The sequence below is a fragment of the Eriocheir sinensis genome, chromosome 49 (genome assembly GCF_024679095.1).
Source record: "Eriocheir sinensis breed Jianghai 21 chromosome 49, ASM2467909v1, whole genome shotgun sequence".
In the NCBI taxonomy this organism is placed as follows: Eukaryota; Metazoa; Arthropoda; class Malacostraca; order Decapoda; family Varunidae; genus Eriocheir; species Eriocheir sinensis.
Genome location: NC_066557.1, coordinates 11,801,836 through 11,822,875, shown reverse-complemented (window position 1 = coordinate 11,822,875; position 21,040 = coordinate 11,801,836). Strand labels below are relative to the sequence as shown.

General features: G+C 46.0%; 1 protein-coding gene and 1 long non-coding RNA gene across 26 annotated transcripts in view; one reads left to right on the top strand and one right to left on the bottom strand.

Moving 5' to 3' along the window:
- Window positions 1–3,850, top strand: LOC126981945 (uncharacterized). The gene is made up of 2 exons (XR_007734362.1): window positions 1–2,596; window positions 2,744–3,850. It is a non-coding gene; the product is annotated as an uncharacterized LOC126981945 (long non-coding RNA).
- Window positions 1–21,040, bottom strand: part of LOC126981936 (F-actin-monooxygenase MICAL3-like) — a 105,042-nt gene that overhangs the window by 14,846 nt on the left and 69,156 nt on the right. For 24 of the 25 annotated variants that reach the window (XM_050833620.1, XM_050833622.1, XM_050833627.1 and 21 more), the window contains 6 exons: window positions 15,726–15,997; window positions 15,253–15,455; window positions 14,794–14,966; window positions 9,633–14,214; window positions 6,595–6,833; window positions 5,696–5,858 (listed from right to left, as the gene is read on the bottom strand). In XM_050833620.1, the coding sequence (XP_050689577.1) occupies window positions 5,696–5,858; window positions 6,595–6,833; window positions 9,633–14,214; window positions 14,794–14,966; window positions 15,253–15,455; window positions 15,726–15,997 (5,632 nt within the window). The remainder of the gene's footprint in view (window positions 1–5,695; window positions 5,859–6,594; window positions 6,834–9,632; window positions 14,215–14,793; window positions 14,967–15,252; window positions 15,456–15,725; window positions 15,998–21,040) is intronic. The other variant, XM_050833637.1, reaches the window with a different exon arrangement.

Genomic DNA, 21,040 nt, shown 5'->3' with positions numbered 1-21,040 from the left:
TATACAAGGACATACACTTGCTTACAGGGGGGCATTACAGGGGCTGGGAGATATTTCCTCGGCCAGGGCACATAGGAATACATGGCACACTGGGTTACAGGGGGCAGGGTACGGATGTGTTTGCCAGGGGAGAGAGGAGTGTGAGGAAGGGATACTGACAGGGATGAAATTCTAGGGTACAGGGTGACAGGGAAGGGCTAGGAAACGGGGCATACTGGATTACAGGGGGCAGGGTACGGAGGTGTTTGCCAGGGGAGAGAGGAGTGTGAGGAAGGGTTACCGATACAGGGATGGAAAACAGGGTAGAATTCTAGGGTACAGGGTGACAGGGAGGGGCATACTGGGTTACAGGGGGCAGGGTACGGATGTGTTTGCCAGGGGATAGGGTCGTGTGAAGAAGAGTTATCGATACAGGGATGGAAAACAGGGTAGAATTCTAGGGTACAGGGTGACAGGGACCAAGACAGAGAAGATTAGGTTAGTGTGACTTATTCAAAAGTTATGCAATGGGAGTTTAAGTAGAGGGAAATATTAACTTTAAATGGAAAAATTGAAAGGGGAGAGAGAGATTGAGAGCGCTTCTGTGGACATACTAACAGACAAAAGCAATTTCCAAGACACATAAGATTAGGGAACTCTGGCTTATTGAAAAGTTATGCAATGGGAGTTTAGGTAGAGGGAATTATTATCTTTAAAAGGAAAAACAGGAAGGGAAAAAAGAGCTGGAAAAACTGATAGATAGATAGATTTCCAAGACAAAGAAGAGAAGGATATTTTGGCTTATAGGACAATAATGAAAGGTGAGTTTGAGTAGAGGGAAATATCATCTTTAAAAAGGAAAAACAGGAAGGGAAAAAAGAGATGGAAAGACTGACAGAAAGATAGATTTCCAAAACAAAGAAGAGAAGGATATTTTGGCTTATAGGAAAATAATGAAAGGCGAGTTTGAGTAGAGGGAAATATCATCTTTAAAAAGGAAAAACAGGAAGGGAAAAAGAGCTGGAAAAACTGATAGATAGAGAGATTTCCAAGACAAAGATTAGGTTAGTTCAGTTTACAGGGAAATAACGCAATGGGACTTAAATCACATAACAGGAAACATTAACAAGGAGATAAAACCGGGACAAAACGAAGGTGCTGAAGAGGAGAATGGAAGACAGCTTGTGGGTTTGGATCCTACAGAAGACCCTCTAGAGAAGAAAGTATAGAGGATTGGAAACTACATGAGAGGGATCCAGTCTTATGCGGGTTACACACTCAAATGCAGCGCCTTAGAGTAGTTAGGTCACACACTAAGTAGATAAAAATCACATCCGGTGAAAGACTCATGAATCACTCGCTACTGGTGCGCCACTCACTCACTCATCAAGGCTAACGTGAAACTCATTAAGGTCTAGGTGGTAAGAATTACGTATTATTGTCTACCCGAAAAAATATCAAACTAAGGAATAAATTAAGTTAGAGAATGTTATGAGGATAGACTAAAAAATATTGTTGTCTACCCCGAAAAATGTTAAAATTAGGAATAAGTTAGAGAATGTTATAAGGATAGACTAAAAAACATTGTTGTCTACCCCGAAAAATGTCAAACTAAGGAATAAGTTAGAGAATGTTAAAAGGATAGACTAAAAAATATTGCTGTCTACCCCGAAAAATGTTAAACTAAGGAATAAGTTAGAGAATGTTAAAAGGATAGACTAAAAAATATTGTTGTCTACCCCGAAAAATGTTAAACTAAGGAATAAGTTAGAGAATGTTAAAAGGATAGACTAAAAAATATTATTGTCTACCCGAAAAATGTCAAACTAAGGAATAAATTAAGTTAGAGAATGTTAAAAGGATAGACTAAAAAATATTGTTGTCTACCCCAAAAAATGTTAAAATTAGGAATAAGTTAGAGAATGTTATAAGGATAGACTAAAAAATATTGTTGTCTACCCCAAAAAATGTTAAAATTAGGAATAAGTTAGAGAATGTTATAAGGATAGACTAAAAAATGTTGTTGTCTATCCCGAAAAATGTCAAACTAAGGAAGAAGTTAGAGAATGTTAAAAGGAAAGACTAAAATATATTGTTGTCTACCCCGAAAAATGTCAAACTAAGGAATAAATTAAGTTAGAGAATGTTATAAGGATAGACTAAAAAATATTGTTGTCTACCCCGAAAAATGTTAAACTAAGGAATAAGTTAGAGAATGTTAAAAGGATAGACTAAAAAAATATTGTTGTCTACCCCCAAAAAATATCAAACTAAGGAATAAATTAAGTTAGAGAATGTTAAAAGGATAGACTATAAAATATTGTTGTCTACCCCGAAAAAATATCAAACTAAGGAATAAATTAAGTTAGAGAATGTTAAAAGGATAGACTATAAAATATTGTTGTCTACCCCGAAAAAATATCAAACTAAGGAATAAATTAAGTTAGAGAATGTTAAAAGGATAGACTAAAAAATATTGTTGTCTACCCCGAAAAATGTCAAACTAAGGAATAAATTAGAGAATGTTAAAAGGATAGACTAAAATATATTGTTGTCTACCCCAAAAAACGTTAAACTCAAGGAAATACTGAAGTGACGGTTATAAATAAGGCAAGAGGTAAAACACTATGATATTGGATGGACTAAAAAAAATATTATTGGATAACTAAAAATATATTATCGGATGACTAAAAAAATATTATCAGCCACCCCCAAAAATATGAAAATAAGGAAATAATTAAATGGGTTATAAATTAGACATGAGGTCAAATTTTATGACATTGGATGGACTAATAAATGTTGAACTAAAGGAATAAATTACTGATAAATGAGAAAATGTTATGATTGAGACAAAAGGTAAAAATGCATGATATTGGATAGCTTAAAAAAATATAATTGTCTACCCTCCAAAAATATTAAAATAAGGAATATATTAAATGAGAGAATGTTATGATTTAGACAAGTGGTAAAAATGTATAATTATTGGATAAACTAAAAAAAATATCTACCCCCCAAAATACTAAAGAAATAAATTACCGATAAATGAAATAAATGAATGTTGTGATTTAAATAATAAGTGAAAATGTATAATTATTGGATAAACTAAAAAAAATATCATCTACCCCCAAAAATACTAAACTAAGGAAATAAATTACTGATAAATGAAATAAATGAATGTTGTGATTTAAATAATAAGTGAAAATGTATTAAATGGGAACTAAAAAAATAGGACTTTGTTAAAATATAAACACACAATCATTAATACACAGAACAAATAAAATAAAATAGGAAAATATATACTGCCCTAAAATATCATAAATCACACACAAAAAAAAGAAATTAAAAGAAAAAAAAGGAGAACAAGAAATAAAGAAAATACAGATAGAACAAATAACAAAATAAAGAGAAATGCTGAAAAAAAAAATAATTAGGAACAAAAAAAAATCACATTAAAAAAAGGAAAAATAAACAAGAAAACTTAAACCCACTAAAAAGAAGATATACAAAAAAAATAGATGAATGAATAAATAAACAAATAACCTCAACACAAACCAACCAAACAAAGAAACAAATCCACAAACAACTACAACCAACAAACAAGAACAAACACACAAACACACAATACGTACACAAACATCTCTTTACAAACACTACACCAAAAGTCTACAAAAAAATATTGATACTAATAAACACATTACTATTTTACTACGACAAACCAAAATGCTGTGAGAGTACTAGAGTAAAGGAGTTTAGGGGAGGAACAAGGGAAAGGGGGCAAGATGGGTCAAGTTGGGTTGGTAGGGAAGACAACCAAGAACCAAGTTGACCAAGCTAGGGCAAGATGGGGCAAGTTGGGTTGGTAGGGAAGACACAACCAAGAACCAAGTTGACCAAGCTAGGGCAAGATGGGGCAAGTTGGGTTGGTAGGGAAGACACAACCAAGAACCAAGATGACCAAGCTAGGGCAAGATGGGGCAAGTTGGGTTGGTAGGGAAAACACAACCAAGAACCAAGTTGACCAAGCTAGGGCAAGATGAACACAAGAACCACCTCAACCAAGCTATGGGAACATGAACTCAAGTCAACCAAACTAGGGCAAGATGAACACAAGAACGCCGTCAACCAAGCTATGGGAACACGAACCCAAGTCAACCAAGCTAGGACAAGATGAACACAAGAACGCCGTCAACCAAGCTATGGGATGATGAAACAAAATCAACCAAGCTAGGGCAAGATGAACACAAGAACCACCTCCACCAAGCTTGAGCAAGACAAAACCAAGTCAACCAACCAACTGTCCAATCAACCGAGTGAAAGACAGACAGAAATTAAAGGAGAATGAGACAATTCCATCAATGAATCTAATCTTCCTCTAAAAAATAAGAGAGATAAGAAAATGTAGGAATATGAAAGGAAAATAAAACCCAATATAGTTCCTTATCATTCCAAAACACCACAGGAGAAATAGATAATAAACACCATCTTTCCTCTTTCTGAACCAACTCAATGACGGACAAGATGAGATAGAGCCTATTAACATCTTCCTTCCATCTTCATCTATCTGAGAGGCAGACAGACAGAGAGAGCGAGACTGTATACAATAAGGTAATCCATCCCCTTCCTCTTTTCTAACCAACTGAAGATGGATGGAGTTAAGAAAAGAAGAGAAACAGAGAAATAAAGAAGGGAAAAAAAGGACAATATAGTTTATCATTCCGAGACACAAAGGCAGAAAAACAAACCATCGTAAACTATTCTCTTTCCTCTTTCCTAATCAAATAAATAAGTCAGATAAGAAGAGAGAAAGTCCAATAATGTCTTTTTTAATATTTCCGAGAGACAGACAGACAGAGAGACAGAGTGAGACAGAGATATATACAGTAATCTAATCCATCTATTTTTCTCTCTTTCCTCTTTCCTAATCAACTCAAAAATACAGTAACAAGAAAGTCCAATAACGTATTTTTATGTAGCATTTCCGAGAGACAGACAGACAGAGTGAGACAGAGATATATACAGTAATATAGTCCATCTATTTTTCTCTCTATTCCCTCCTTCACAACCTACCCAGAGACATGAGACAGAGATAGAGATGGATAGACTAAAAAATATTGTTGTCTACCCCGAAAAATTCTATTCTTGAAGGCACTAAACATTGATAGAAAACATGTCTATTGTATATCATAGTTTAGCCACACTCTACATACACACCCTATCACCACCATCACCACCACAAACACCACTCTCTCACCACCACCAGTAATAGCACCATCACCACCATCACCACCACAAACACCACTCTCTCACCACCACCAGTAATAGCACCATCACCACCATCACCACCACTAGTAATAAATAACACCACTATCTAGTCACCACCAATATCACCACCTACATCACCACCATCGACCTAATGAATGAAGAAGCTAAATTAAACACCACCACCACCATTATCAACACCAACCACCACCATCACCACCACCAGTCAAAAACCAAAACTCCAGCAACCACCACCACAACCACCACCACCAACACCACCTTCCATCACCACAACCCCCATCACCAAAAGCAAAAATTCACCACCAAACTCATCACTTTCCACCAACACCGTCACCACCAAAACAAACCCCAAAAAACATCACATTTCACCACCAAAACCCATCTCTTATGACTTAATGTGTGTGTGTGTGTGTGTGTGTGTGTGTTTGTTAGTCACCTGAGGCTTGAGGTGGAGGGGAGGCTTTAGTGAAGGGTGAGGGGAAGAGAGTTAGCGGGCGGCGGGAGGGGGAGGTTGGGAGGGACAGGGCGGACCGGGGATCCTGGCCGTCGTGCCGTCCACTCGAGTCATCCACGCTGGTTGATCGACCCTTCTCGGCCTGCTGGGGGCGGAGAAGAAGTTTGTCATCATTCCGAGACACAAAAGGACACAAAGCTAATATATGTCATCTGTTTTTCGTCTTTCCTATCAACTCAAAATCATCATTCCGAGACACGAAAGGACATGAAGCTAATATACATCATCAACTCATGTGTTTTTCCTATTTCCTATCAACTCAAAATTATCATTCCGAGACACGAAAGGACATGAAGCTAATATACATCATCAACTCAAAATTATCATTCCGAGACACGAAAGGACATGAAGCTAATATACGTCATCAACTCATGTGTTTTTCCTATTTCCTATCAACTCAAAATCATCATTCCGAGACACAAAAGCACACAAAGCTAATATACATCATCAACTCATGTGTTTTTCCTATTTCCTATCAACTCAAAATCATCATTCCAAGACACAAAAGCACACAAAGCTAATATACATCATCAACTCGTGTGTTTCGTCTTTTCTATCAACTCAAAAATACAGACAAGATGCGATGGAGTCTAATAACGTCTTTCTATTCTTAGCGACAGACAGACAGAGGGCAAGACGGAGATATATACAGGAATCTAATCCATCTTCTTTTCTCTCTGTTCCCACTCTTAGAAGAAAGGCATAGATTAATTCTGTGTGTTCCTTTCTATACCAACGCCCATTCTTTGCCTGATGGGAAAACAACAACAACAACAACAACAACAACAACAACAACAACAAACCCCCATATCCTCCCTCACCTTTTTCTTCTCCTTCGATCTCGACAACCGAAGTTTTGAGAGCCGATCCCTGACGGTGGAGGGGCTCTTAGGGGGCGGAGCTGCCTTGGGGGTGTCCAGCGGGGCGGCGGCCGAGGGGGGCGGGGCGGGGGCATGGGTGGTGGAGGTGGAGGGGGCAGTGGTGGAGGCGGCGGAGTGTGGGTCGCTCGCTTCCGCTGCGTGATCGGTTTTCTTCTTGTCATCGGATTTGCTGAACATGCCTGTGGAGGAGGAGGAGGAGGAGGAGGAGGAGGAGAAGAGGGAAGAGTAAGTATTAGATGAGTTTTCTTTTTCTTTTTGCGATGAATGTTTGTAATTTTCGAGGCATCCTAATTTATATTGCGATTTCTTTCTTTCTTATATTTTCAGCGCCCAGCCTCAACCCTAATTCCCAGATCATTATACAAAGAAAACTAACTCTCTTGCATATAAATATTTTAGGGGAGGAGGGGAGGGGGAGTTTATATGTCCAAATCAATATAAAAAGAAAACTAACTCAATTGCATATATATATTTTAGGGGGACGATGGGAGGGGGAGTTTATATGTCCAAATCATTATACAAAGAAAACTAACTCAATTGCATATATATATTTTAGGGGGACGATGGGAGGGGGAGTTTATATGTCCAAATCATTATACAAAGAAAACTAACTCAATTGCATATATATATTTTAGGGGGACGAGGGGAGGGGGAGTTTATATGTCCAAATCATTATAAAAAGAAAACTAACTCAATTGCATATATATATTTTAGGGGGATGATGGGAGGGGGAGTTTATATGTCCAAATCATTATAAAAAGAAAACTAACTCAATTGCATATATATCTAAGGGTAAGTGGAAGGGGTAAGTGTGCTCTCCTCTTTTTTCTTATGCATTGTTCTTTTCCTCTTATATATACAAGCATGCAATTGCCCTCACTTATTTAATCTCCCTTGTAGTTGCAAAATCAAGATCATCAAGCCAGTGCTCATAAAAAAACAATGAACACAAAAAAATAACCAGAAAACCCATGCAAAACTCTCAAGCAAATAAACCAGAAAAAAACAAATTCCCTTCAACCTTTTCAGAATCACACAAAGTAATAAATAAATATATAAGTAAACAATCAACAGGACTTCCATTGCATGCTCCCAAAACTGTGCATCATAAAAAAACGTTCAGGTGCCGGGAGAGAGAGAGAGAGAGAAACGGACATTGCAGCACATCATTCCTCAGCCACAAGCCTTAACCTGGTAGCAGCGACGGGCCAAATTTGTGGCTTTACCGTGTAGCAGCGATGGGTCAAATTTGTGGCTTTACCGTGTAGCAGCGACGGGCCAAATTTGTGGCTTTACCGTGTAGCAGCGACGGGCCAAATTTGTGGCTTTACCGTGTAGCAGCGACGGGCCAAATTTGTGGCTTTACCGTGTAGCAGTGACGGGCCAAATTTGTGGCTTTACCGTGTAGCAGTGACGGGCCAAATTTGTGGCTTTACTGTGTAGCAGCGACGGGCCAAATTTGTGGCTTTACCGTGTAGCAGCGACGGGCCAAATTTGTGGCTTTACCGTGTAGCAGTGATGGGCCAAATTTGTGGCTTTACCGTGTAGCAGCGACGGGTCAAATTTGTGGCTTTACAGTGTAGCAGCGACGGGCCAAATTTGTGGCTTTACCGTGTAGCAGTGACGGGCCAAATTTGTGGCTTTACTGTGTAGCAGCGACGGGCCAAATTTGTGGCTTTACCATGTAGCAGCGACGGGCCAAATTTGTGGCTTTACCGTGTAGCAGTGATGGGCCAAATTTGTGGCTTTACCGTGTAGCAGCGACGGGCCAAATTTGTGCCATGATATAAACCCCCAAATATGGATGATACATAATCTGATCACAAATGCTTCGATATGTATTATGAAATGGTTTGTGTGAGAGGTGATTTTTTCTCATTTTTCTCGCTTAGAGGGACCATTAAGAAACATGATCCCCGCTGCTACCGGGTTAATCCATGCCCCCTCAGGCTAGCAGTGGTCGTGTACCTTGAGTCATCACACTGAACCTAGTTAGTGATAAAAGTGTCAAAAATCCCTTATTCAGGTGTTTAATAGAAGCTAAAAAATGCTCTGTCAGGAAGGCCAAAAACTGTTAGCAATACAAAATGCTTTAGTGGGTGTTGAAAACTTCCTTCACAACCTTAAGATTTAGGCTGAAAAATCTTATATTAGTGGTTAAATCATTCTTATTCCAGCAGTGAAGGCACTAAAAATTTCCTTATTCTAGAGCCTAAAAACTTCCTTATTCCAGCAGTGAAGGCACTAAAAATTTCCTTATTCTAGAGCCTAAAAACTTCCTTATTCCAGCAGTGAAGGCACTAAAAATTTCCTTATTCTAGAGCCTAAAAACTTCCTTATTCCAGCAGTAAAGGCACTAAAAATTTCCTTACTCTTGAGGCTAAAAACTTCCTTATTCTAACAGTTAACGAAGGCTACAACGCTGTGTCAGGAAGGCCAAGACCTGTTAGTTAGTGAGCTGTGATTAAAATGTTTAGGTAAGTGTTGAAGCAAACATCCTTTCAGTGCTTCACAGTTCTTATGTTAGGGGTTAAAACATCCTTATTCTAGTGGTTAATGGTTATTGAGTGAGGCGTGAGGGAAGCAGATCATGAGGGCAGCACCACAGCACCCCAGCCTGAGTGTTGGCGGCAGGCAGGCCAGCACAGCAGCACCACAGGCCAGCACAGCAGCAGAGGCCAGCACAGCACCATGCAGCAGCCCGGCGCCGGACTCACCTGCGAACACCTGGATCAGGCTGCGCCGCCTCTCCCGGTCCTTGGACTTCTTCCCGGAGGACTTTTTCTCAGGCAGCGACTCCTGCAAGGGCTGGCTGGCGGGGGTGGTGGTGGTGGAGGAGGCTGTGGTGGAGGAGGAGGGGGCAGGGGGAACAGGGGCAGGGGGGGTTGGTGTGGTGGAGTCGCGGCAGGGGAGGGGGGGGGTGTGGGTGAGAGTCGCGGCCCCGGAGAGAGGCACGGAGGAGCAGGAGGCGGACTTACTGGGCGGTGCGAGGCCGGCCGTGAACACCTGCAGGGACTCCAGCTCCAGCAGTGACGGGCGGTGGGTGTGGCGGCGCAGCAGCTGGCTGTTGGGGCGGCCGCCGCCGTCGCTGCTGCCGCCGCCGCCGTTCCTCACTGCAACACTGCCGCCGCCGCCGCCACGCTGCCGCTGCCGGTACTCCTCCAGGCGCTCCCTCACACGGTCCTCCTTGCTGGCCGCCTCCGCCGAGGGCTCGCCGCTCTCACGCTGCCGCTGCCGCTGCTCCTCCAGAAGCTCACGCACACGCTCCTCCTTGTCCTTGGCGGGGGCGGCCGGTGTGACATCCGCTGCCTTGCCGGAGCGCGGGGTTGCTGGCGGGGCTGATGTGGGGGCGTCGGCCTCCCCCTCGCTGCCCTTCCTCAGTTTCTCCCGCAGGCTGTCGGCGGTGGTGGGCGGGCTCAGGCCAAGGTCGCGGTCTGTCAGCAGCTTGGCCCGGCCGCGCGCCTCCTCCCGCGCACGCTCCCGGTCCGCAGCCACGCCCAGGTTAGGCGTGGACAGCGGCCGCTCGCCAGTGGGGGTGGAGCCGCCGCGGGCGTGGCTGCCGGCTCGGTGAGGCCGCAGGGGCACAGGGGTGACGGAGGTGGCGGCCGGGGTGGTGGTGGTGGTAGGGGTGGTGGGGGTGGGGGGTGAGGCAGGGCCGGGGGAGCCTCTGGGGATGATCTTGAGGTTGGCAGGGGCTGAAATTTTTCTGGGTGGGGCTGAGACACTGGTGGGGGCCATGATGCCTCTGGGGGTGGGGGGGTCAGGGCTGGGAGGCGGGGGGCCAGCGGGGGGGCCAGGGAAGGTGACGGGGGGGCTGGGGAACTTCTCGGGGTGTGTGAGGGGGGTGGCGGGCAGCTTGGGGCGGGGGGTGTCGGGGCCCGTGCCGCGCCTCGCTGCGGGGCTGCGGTGTCGGGGCGCCAGGAGGCCCTTCAGCGCCTCCTCCCCCACCTCAAACACCTCGTCCTCCTGAATGTCATCTGCGAAGGGGACGCTCGCCTCGTGCAGGCCGCCGCCCCACTCTGGGCCGCCGAGGACACTGTCGTCGCGGAAGAAGGTGCCGACGCGTATCTTGGACCGGTTCTCCTCGGCGCCGAAGGTCTGGCCGCTGTCCGGGAACTCCTGCTGCACCGTGTCCAGCCGCAGCAGTGGATGGCGCTCCACGTGGATGGGCTTCTTGTTGCCTTCCTCGGTCTGGCTGGCGGCCTGACTGGGGGGCTGACTGGGGGGCTGACTGGGAGGCTGACTGGGGGGCTGACTGGGAGGCTGACTGGGAGGCTGACTGGGAGGCTGACTGGGGGGCTGACTGGCTGGCCGAGTGAGTGGATGAGTGGCAGGCTGAGTGACTGGTGGACTGGCTGGCTGGTTAAACTTCTCCAAGAGGTTTTCCTGCGATGACTGAGGGCTGAAGAGTGACGTCCGGGAGCTGGTTGAGGACAGTGGGCTCGGCGACGTGCGTGAGCTTCGTCTCGGCGTCTTCTCTGCGCTGCGCCGCGTGATCCTGGACATGACCATCTCCTTGATCAGGTCCTTCTCCTTCTCCTTGTCCTTGCTCTTCAGGCTCGTCTCGATCTGCTTCTTGGCCGTGTTGGGTGAGACCGACTTTGACTTTCTCGGAATCTCCTCGGGGGTGAGTCTCGGCGCTGCCTCCACCTCCTTATCCTCCTCCTCCTTCACACTGGGGCTGGAGGTGAGGGAGGACTTGGAGGAGCTCTTCTGGATGTCGATGGAGTCCCGCACATAGCCGAAGGGACTCATGCGCTCCCTGAACCTCGGGATGTAGCCCTCGTAACGCCGTGGGGATGTGTAGTCCTCGAATGAGTCGTGGCGCTTTTCCCCGTTCACCTTGGCCTGGGGTTCGCTGAGAGACGGCGGCTCTGACATGCTTTTGGCAGGCTGGGCGGCACTCTCCTGGCCCTCTGGCACTCCCCCGCCGCTGGGTGCCTCCTGGACGCTGCTCTGGGACGTGTCAAGCTCCGTGCTGGTGCTGTCGGACTGGCTGCCGCTGCTGTGGGGGGAGTCCTCACCCGGCGGCGCACTATCCCCAAGCAGCGAGATCTGGGGCGCTAGCGGGGTAGTCGGCGTGTCCTCCTCGAGTTTCCGGTAGCCTTGTTTCTGGTGACTCTGTTCCTCGGGGCTGCTGGCACTCTCACTCGTGTCCATAAACTCTATACCATCCAGATCGGCCAAGGACGTCGGGGGTTTAGCCGGTGTTGCGCTTAAGTTCTGCCCACTCGAGATCGCCGAGTCCGTATCGCCAAGACTTTCCTCGGAGGCGATGCGGGCGATCCCTCGTGACCTCGGCGCTTTCGTCGATGACCGGTCACGCTCGTTGACCTCCACCTCTAAGTCCTCGCCGGCACTCACCCCCTCGTTGTCGCCCGCCCAGTCCGACAGCTCCGTTTCCGTGTACTCCCGCCCTTCCTCCGGACTGGACAAGCTCTCCTTCGTGGGCGGCGGGTGGAGCTCCTCGCTGGGGCTGGGTGTGAGCGAGGAGGGGTCCGCTAAATGCCTCGGACTCAGACTAAGCTTATCTGGTTGCTTCTCCGAGTCCTTGGTTAGTGCTATTCGGATGTCGGTTGGCGTGGGTGGACTCTCCTTGATGCTTCTCTCTCCTTGTTCTTTCTCCTGCACAGTTCTCAAGTCCAGGTCTCTGTCTGCCACGCTCTGTAACTCTAAATCTTTCTTTGCCACACTGTCCAAGGCCTTATCTATCTTCGTGTCACCTTCTACGTCAAGTTCTCTCTCCGTCTCACTCCTTATGTCCTGTTTCCTCCTTATCTCACTGTCCACAGCCTTGTCTCTTTTTGCCTCACTCCCTAATGCCTCCTCTAATTCACTCTTTCTCTCACTCTCTATGTCTCTCTTTGTAACACTGTCGAACTTCTCTTCCTCGTGTTCACTCTCTCTGCCTTCCTTCCTCTTCCCCTCTTTATCACAGGCTATCACCGGCGCCTCGTTTTCTTTGAGTCCAGCGTCGTCGGTGAAGGGGAAGCCGTTGTAGTTCGCTGTTGATGATTCCACAAGCTCGGAGAATTTGTCGATGTCCTCCACCGCGTCGCTGGCTAGCTTGTTGAAGAGCTCGTCGACAGTTTCATCCTCTATCTCCTCTTTCTCAGGCTCTATTTCTGTGCTTTCTATCTCCGTTTTACTCTCTCTATGTTCCTCTACCTCCCTTTCTATCCTCTCTTTCGTCTCCTTTTCTCTCCGTTCGTCCGCGAGGCTGAAGATCGGGTTTTTGGTCTCTATCGCCTTCTTCCCTTCCTCCTCTTCCTCCTCGTCCTGTAGCGTTACCGGCGTGCCAATATACAGCCCATCCAGCGACCTCGGGGCATTGGCCAACACAAGCTCCTGGTTCACCGTCTCGGCCCCGTTGTCCCCATCGCCACCGGACTGACCGAACACATCGTCGTCACTCTCCCCTCTCTTATCGCCCCTTACCGCATCGTCTATCACCCACGGCTTGTCACTCTGGGGTGCGGTCTTTCCTTGGGGGTCAGTGGCCGTGTCGTCGCTGAAGGCGCTGTCTGTCACCCCAGTGCTGGTGCGTTGCTTGAGCTCGATAGCCGTCGGGGATTTTTTCGGGGGCGACCACTTGCTTCCAGGGGGCACGTTGTCGTAGTCTGAGTCCCCGCTGCTGCTGGACTCACTGCTCGACTCGCTACTGCTCTCGGAGACTGGGATTCTGCCGAGACATTCCTCCACTTCTATGGCTTTCTCATGGCCTTGCTCCAGTTCTGAGGTGTCTGGGAAGCCCTTCAACGCCCCCCCTCCCTGCGTCCCCTCCCGCGGATACACTGAACTCTCAATACGTGTGGTGATGGCGGATTTGTCCACCTTATCCCCCACATCCTTGGTCTCCCCGGCGGTGGTGGTGGGGGGCGAGGATGACCCGGTTGTGGTTGGGGTGGTGGTGTCGTCGCCGTGTGGGAGCGAGACGGAGCGCACGGTGAGCTGCGGGGAGGAGGGTGAGGAGGAGGGGCTGCGCAGGGAGGCGACGGAGGAGGTGCTCATGAAGGCCTGCATGGCGGCGGAGGGCTGCGGCGCCGGGTTGAGCATCTTCTGCGTCTCGGAAATCTTGTCCATGAAGCTCTTGAACCTATTCCCGAGGTCGGCGGTGGAGACGGACTTCCTCGGCAGGTTGGAGTTTTCGCCGAGGAGGTACTGGCGCTTAAGCTGGAGGGCGCGCTGGGCTGCTATGGCCTCCGTCGAGTCCGTCCGCTGCAGGAGACGCCTCAGCTGCTCTGCTCTGGGGTTCGTCTGACTACTCTCGTTTAAGTTCGTCAGACTTGCGCTTTTCTCCCCGTTCTCCTTCACCCACTCCCCCTCGCCCCCATCCCGGCCAAGGTCAATGCGCTGTGCCACTAGGCTAGGGTGCGGCTCCCCCTCCCGGCCCCCGCCCTTGTCGTCCGGCGCGGGGCTCTCCTGCCGGTGGTTCGGAGATTCGTTGATGATGATGGTTGGGATCTCCTTAGGGGGTCCGGGCGGCACGTGGTCGTCGGCGAACTCTGAGTCAGTGTCGATCTGTGTGTCGCTCTCCTCACTCTCCTCGTCACTGGCAACCTGGAGGGATAGGAAGCTTATTTATTTATTTTTTTACAGTAAAGGAAACAGCTCAAGGGCAAAAGAAAGGAAACAATAATGAAAAAAAAAAGCCCGCTACTCGCTGTTCCTATAGGGGTGGGGTAGGGGTGGGGTGGGGTGGGGGGGTTGGTATTCTTATTACTGTTATTAATGAAGGAAAGTAATTTGTAGTTTAATATACCCCTACATTTATTAGGTTCATCGGTGTTAATGTACATAGCTTTAAATTTATAACAGACTTTCAGCATTAACAGACTAAGTCCCCCCCCCCCTCCCCCAATTAGTCCATTATATTGACGGTTTACTATACATAATTAGAGGGTTTGTGATGGCTGTAATCAAATTAACACACGCAGGAAGTAATAAAACAGCAATAAAACAGAAAAACAAACAATGAGCTTATTTTCTATTCAATGTGACAATAAAGTTATCTTATCTTATCTTAAATTCATAACTGACATGTAATGAAAAATATAAAAACACATAAAAAGATGCAAAATTAGAAGAAAAAAAATGCAAAAACAGATAAATAAACAACATAAATAAAGAAGCGCTCACCTCTGTGTCTGAGCCGCTGTCAGAGGTCTCGGCCTTCCTGGGCGGCGCCGTGACGTCAATGTTGACCTCCAGGCGTCGCAGCTCCCGCGCCCGCTTGACAGCCTCCCCTTCCTCCTCCTCCTCGTCATCATCCTCGCCGCCCTCACCCTCCGTGGCAGTGTGGCTCTCATCCCCTGTGGTGGTGGTGGTGACGGTGATGGTTAGGTTGAGAGGTAAAAGAAGGATGGGATAGGAAGCTTAACCCGGTAGCAGCGACGGGCCAAATTTGTGGCTTTACCGTGTACCAGCGACGGGAAGAAACCTGCTTTCCTTACGACAAATGGCTTAATCATGGTGCTCAGGGCAGTGAGGGAGCTTGAAGAGGTGCACAGGGATGACCTCCTGACTAGGGGTACTGGTAAAGCAAGAGGGTGAATGGAATGTGTTGTAAGGGAATTAATATATAAATACTGTACTGACCTTCTGCCCCGTACTCCTCACTGAAGTTGTCGGAGTCCAGGTCAGACTCGGAGTCGTGGCCGGAGTGTGCTGGTGAGTCATCGTCGAGTCGGTCCGTCGAGTACCTCCGCTGCCAAGACTCAGCCAGCCGCCGCGTCTCAGCCGCCGTCAGTGTTCCGCCGCCCTCAAGGAACTCCATCTCCTCGTCCTCCGCTTCCTCGTCACTGTGGGGGAGGGAGGGAGGGGGTGTTTGGGTAAGGGTGTGTGTGTGTGTGTGTGTGTGTGTGTGTGTGTGTGTGTGTGTGTGTGTATTTTATTTTTACAGTAGAGGAAACAGTCCATGGGAAAAAAAAAATAATACGTGTGTGTGTGTGTGTGTGTGTGTGTATTTTTATTTATTTATTTATTCATTTACGGAAGAGGAAATAGTTCAAGGGCATCCCCCAATAAATAAATAAATAAATAGAAAAAAAAAATAACATCCGCTCACCCACCTGAGGTCTGAGTAGTCGCTGTCCTCGCCATCCGACTCATCCAGCTCATTCGCCGAGGCCCCAAAGTTGCGGTCCGTCCACTCATCCTCCGACAGGTACTCCTCCTCGTCACTCTGCTCCACCAGTGAATTCTCAAACTCCACTCGCTCTGGTGTGGTTCCACGGTCCTCTGGGGTGCCCGTGGTGGTGGTGGCGGTGGTGGCAGTGGTGGTGGAGGGGGTGCCTGGTGCCCTGCCCTGCCCTGCGTCTCCTCCCCCAGTCACGCTTGGCACCTGGAAAAGTGTCATGCGTGCAGTGCCACCTTCACCTAATGCCTCGGTGCCGGGGGGGCCAGTGAGGGAGTGCCTGGCTGCGTGGAGGAGTGCCGGCGCTGTGGATGACTAGCTAGGTGGAGGAGAGATGTGGATGGCTGTGTGGAGTGTGTGATAGTGTGTGTATAAATGTGAGTGGATATGTGGAAACTGGGTGGATAGGAGAGATGCAGATGATTGGATAATGATGGATAATAGTGGATATGGATAGGTGGATGAGAGATAAGTGGGGAGCTGAGTGGATACGGAATATGTGAATAGCTGTGTGGATAAGGGATGAATAATGATGGATAGGGATGGATAAGAGACGGATTAAGGATGGATAAGGGAGATACTGATGGCTGAGTGGATAGTGGATAAATCTGTATATGTGTGATGGTGTTTATAAATGTGAATGGATAGTGGAAACTGGATAGCTGGGCGGATAGGAGAGATGTAAATAGCGGAGCAGACAATGATGAATAATAGTGGATAAGGATTGTTAGGTGGATGAGAGATAAGGATGAAGAAGGGTGGATAAATGTGGATAAGGGATGAATAAAGATGGATAGGGATGGATAAGAGAGCGACGAACGATGGATGAGGGAGATATTGATGGCTGAGCGGATAGGAGAGATGTAAATAGCGGATAAATAGTGGATAAGGATTGTTAGGTGGATGAGAGATAAGTGGGGAGCTGAGTGGATATGGATGAAGAAGGGTGGATAAATGTGGATAAGTGATGAATAAAGATGGATAGGGATGGATAAGAGAGCGACGAACGATGGATAAGGGAGATATTGATGGCTGAGCGGATTGTGTATTAATCTGTACATGACGGGAAGAAAGTGCAATTAAAATCATAAATATATTAGCAAGACGTGGATATGCAATGCTGGTGAAGGAACATACATTAACATACATCATACATCATTTGAGGCATTATGCAAGATATGTATATGTATGTATGTATGTATGTATGTATGTATGTATGTATGTATGCAATGCTGGTGAAGGAACATACATTAACATACATCATACATCATTTGAGGCATTATGCAAGATATGTGTATGTATGTATGTATGTATGTATGTATGTGTGTGTGTGTGTGTGTGTGTTGGGTTTATGTGTACATGTGTGGTATTTTTGGTATTTTTGTACACATGATATTTTGGGCTGTATGGGATTAACAAGCCTTACTACTACGACTACTACTATTACTACTACTATTACTACTACTACTACTATTCACAGTGCTCCAGTATCGGTATGTACATTTATAAACAGTCTTGTAATATGCTGTACATGTTGGTATATTAATTATAAATGCTTCGTTCGTCTTTGTGAAGTTTATTTATTATTATTATTATTATTATTATTATTATTATTGTTATTATTATTATTGTTGTTGTTGTTGTTGTTTTCTTGGTGCTTTGCTAACCTTCTGATATTACATACAATTAAAAAATAAATAAATATAAAAAAAGGAAAGAAGAAATTTTATGGGAAACTGCTTTGAACAATTAAAAATATTTCTGCCATTAAAAAAAAAATAATAAATAAATAAATAAATAAAAATAAAAGATAAATAATAATATAAATACAAACAATTAGCATAACAATAATAACAATAACAATAACAATAATAATAATAATAATAATAATAATAATAAGATAAAATTACAATAAGAAGAAGGATTAGAATGAGGGATTAGCGAGGGCGGAGGAAGGGTCGTTAAGGGACAGGTGAGGTGAAGGCAGGTGAGGGGGGGGTGGTGGTGGTAGCGGTGGTGGTGGTGGTGGTGCGGACAAAACCATTTTATCATGCCGTGAAATAATAATAATAATAATAATAATAATAATAATAATAATAATAATAATGATAATAAAAAAACTACTTATGTGTAAAAACAAGATGCGTAAACAGTGCTATATACACCTATGCGTAAAGATGACATGAATAAATTATGGAAAAAAATGAATAATAAGAGAAAATATATTAACAAGTCACCGAACAAAGGCTTTTACGTTGGTTATAGAGGAGGAAAGATTAAAAAGATATATATAAATCATCGTCATCATCATCATCATCAACTCATTTACCGTCCGTTTTCACTCTACCTGAGCGGTTGGACGCTTTATGGCTCTCCTCCATTCTACTCTGTCTTCCGCCCGATGCTCATCCAATCCCATCAATCCCAAGTCTTCCTGTGTACACCTTCTCCACGTTTTCCTAGGCCTACCAACTGGTCTCCTTCCTTCTACCTCCTATCACTCTAAAACTCCCAGCAGTGTATCCTCCCCTGCTCTCTTTTTCCTCCATTCTACTCTGTCTTCCGCCCGATGCTCATCCAATCCCATCAATCCCAAGTCTTCCTGTATATACCTTCTCCACGTTTTCCTAGGCCTACCAACTGGTCTCCTTCCTTCTACCTCTAATCTCTCCACAACTCCCAGCACTGTATCCTCCCCTGCTCTCTTTACAAAAACAATTCTCTTAAACAAAATATCCTCGCTCTTTCTCTGTCCCTCTCTCTTTTTCTCTCTCTCTCTGTCTTTTCTTTCTTTATCTTGCATGTCAAAATATACTAAGCAAAGAAATAAGTTAATACTCTCCTCTGTTTCTCTGTCTTTCTTTATCTTGAAAATGATAAGTAAATAATAATAATAATAATAATAATAATAATAATAATAATAATAATAATAATAATAATAATAATAATAATAATAAAAATCAGCTTACTATTTACAAGACCTTTCTCTCAAAAACAAGGCACCATAATTTTTTCGTCAAGTTGAACTTTATTTGTGCAAAGTTTGGGTTACAGTGAAAAAGAACTTAGTATTAAAAACCTAAACTACAGGTAAAAAAATGAAATAAATAAAAAAAACTACAAATAAAAAATAACCTTAACTTTACTACAAAATAAAATCAAGCCCCTAAAATTATCATCCTTATTACCTAAACTCTCCACAGGTAAGATCAATCCACCTTATCCTGCCTTAATCAACCTGCCTCACCACCCAGGACAGGTGTACACTCTCAGGTAAGCTCCACACCACCAACCACACACTGCTACCTGCCCCTCGTTAAGCCTACACACACACCTGGCACACACATACACACCCACACATACACATAGGAACAAATGAGAATCTAAGATGTACATACACAAACACACACATACAAACACATAGGAAGACAGGGACATGAAGAGTCACAAACACACACACATATGGTTTTAGCTGCACTTAGAGATCCATCATTTGTGAGCTCCGAGGTTATTCAGGGAAGGTACCGGGTGCTGATTGTGAGTCTAGCATGAGGTCTGACCAGGGAACACTGGGACACAGGACACCATGAAGAAGGATCAAGGGGAGAAAGAGGAAGGGGAAAGGGTCACATGACTAACCTAACTTATCTATGAGTCTTGGTAACACTGAGGAAGAGGAGGAGGAAGAAGAGGAGCAGGAGAAAGAGCCTGCAAGAGAGAAGAGACAGAGGAGCAAGAAGACCAAACCTAACCTAACCTAACCTAGCCTGACCAAGCCTAACCTGGCCTAACCTAACCTGACCTGACCAAACCAAACCAACACTAACCTAACCTGACCAAACCAAACCTAGCCTAACCAACCCTAACCTAACACAAGCCTAACCTGGCCTAACCTAACCTAACCCAACAACCAACCTGACCAAGCCTAACCTAACCTTCTAACCAACCTAACCTACAACCAACCTAACCCAACCTGACCAAGCCTAGCCTAGTCTAACCTAACCTAACCTAGCCTAACCTAACCAAACCAACCCTAACCCAACCTGACCAAGCCTAGCCTAGCCTAACCTAACCTAACCTAGCCTAACCAAACCTAACCTAACCAAACCAAACCAAACCTAACCAAACCAAACCAAACCTAACCTAACCTAACCTAACCTAACCTAACCTAACCTAACCTAACCAAACCAAACCTAACCTAACCTAACCAAACCTAACCTAACCTAACCTAACCTGGTCCTGGCAACCCGATGCAACCACGCAAGATACCGACTCCAAACGGAAGACGACGAGGAGGAGGAGGCAGCGGACGACGAACCAGCGGAAGAAAACGACAATGGAGAAGAAGAATAATGAGAGGGGGGGAGGAGGAGGAGGAGGCACCCACTCACCCTCCTCTCCCCACTCTCCCTGGGCGAGTGGGGGGGAGGCGAGTCCAGGTCATCATCATCATCAGATCCAAAGGCGTAGTACGGGCGCTCACGGATGACTCCACTTGCGGGAGCCCGGGGAGCGCGGGTGTGGGGGGGGAGGGGAGGGAGAGAGGGTGCACGGGGGGGTGGAGGAAAGGAGGGAATGGAAGGGAAGGAAGGAGGAGGAGGAGGATGTGGAAGAGTAGAGGATGGAGATGGCGGAGGAAGAAGAGGAGGAGGAGGAGAAAGAAGGTAGGATGGTGAGACAGGAGGAGAGGAAGAGGAGGAGAAGGAGGAGGAAGATACAGGAAGGGAAGATGACATAGGAGGTGAGGAGGAAGAGGAGGAGGAAGAGGAGAGGGGAGAAGAGGAGGAGGAGGAGGTAGGAGGCAAAGAAAGGAAGGAAGAGGAGGAAGAAGGAGAGGAAACAGGAAGAGAGGAGGGCATAGAAGGATGGGAGACAGATGGAAGAGAAGAAGAGGAAGGAGGAGGAAGAGGAGGAGGAGGAGGAGAGGTGGAGGAAGAGGATGAGGAGGAGAAGACATAGGAAGCTGGCAACCTCAAAACCTCATCTTTCGAACCCATACGAGAGGAGGAGGAAGAGGAGGAAGAAGAGGTGGATGAAGTGGAGTGCAGCGGATGAGAAGACACACGTCCATTAACATCACGTGGTTGAGCGGATGAGGACACGGATGAGCCTAACCGACCGAGATCACTTGCCGAAACTGACACGGATGAAGTGGATGACAGGAGTCTGGATGGTGGATGACAATATTTCAAGCCTCCAGAACCATCACTCATCCGCCTCTCACACTTGGCGGATGAACAGGACATCCGC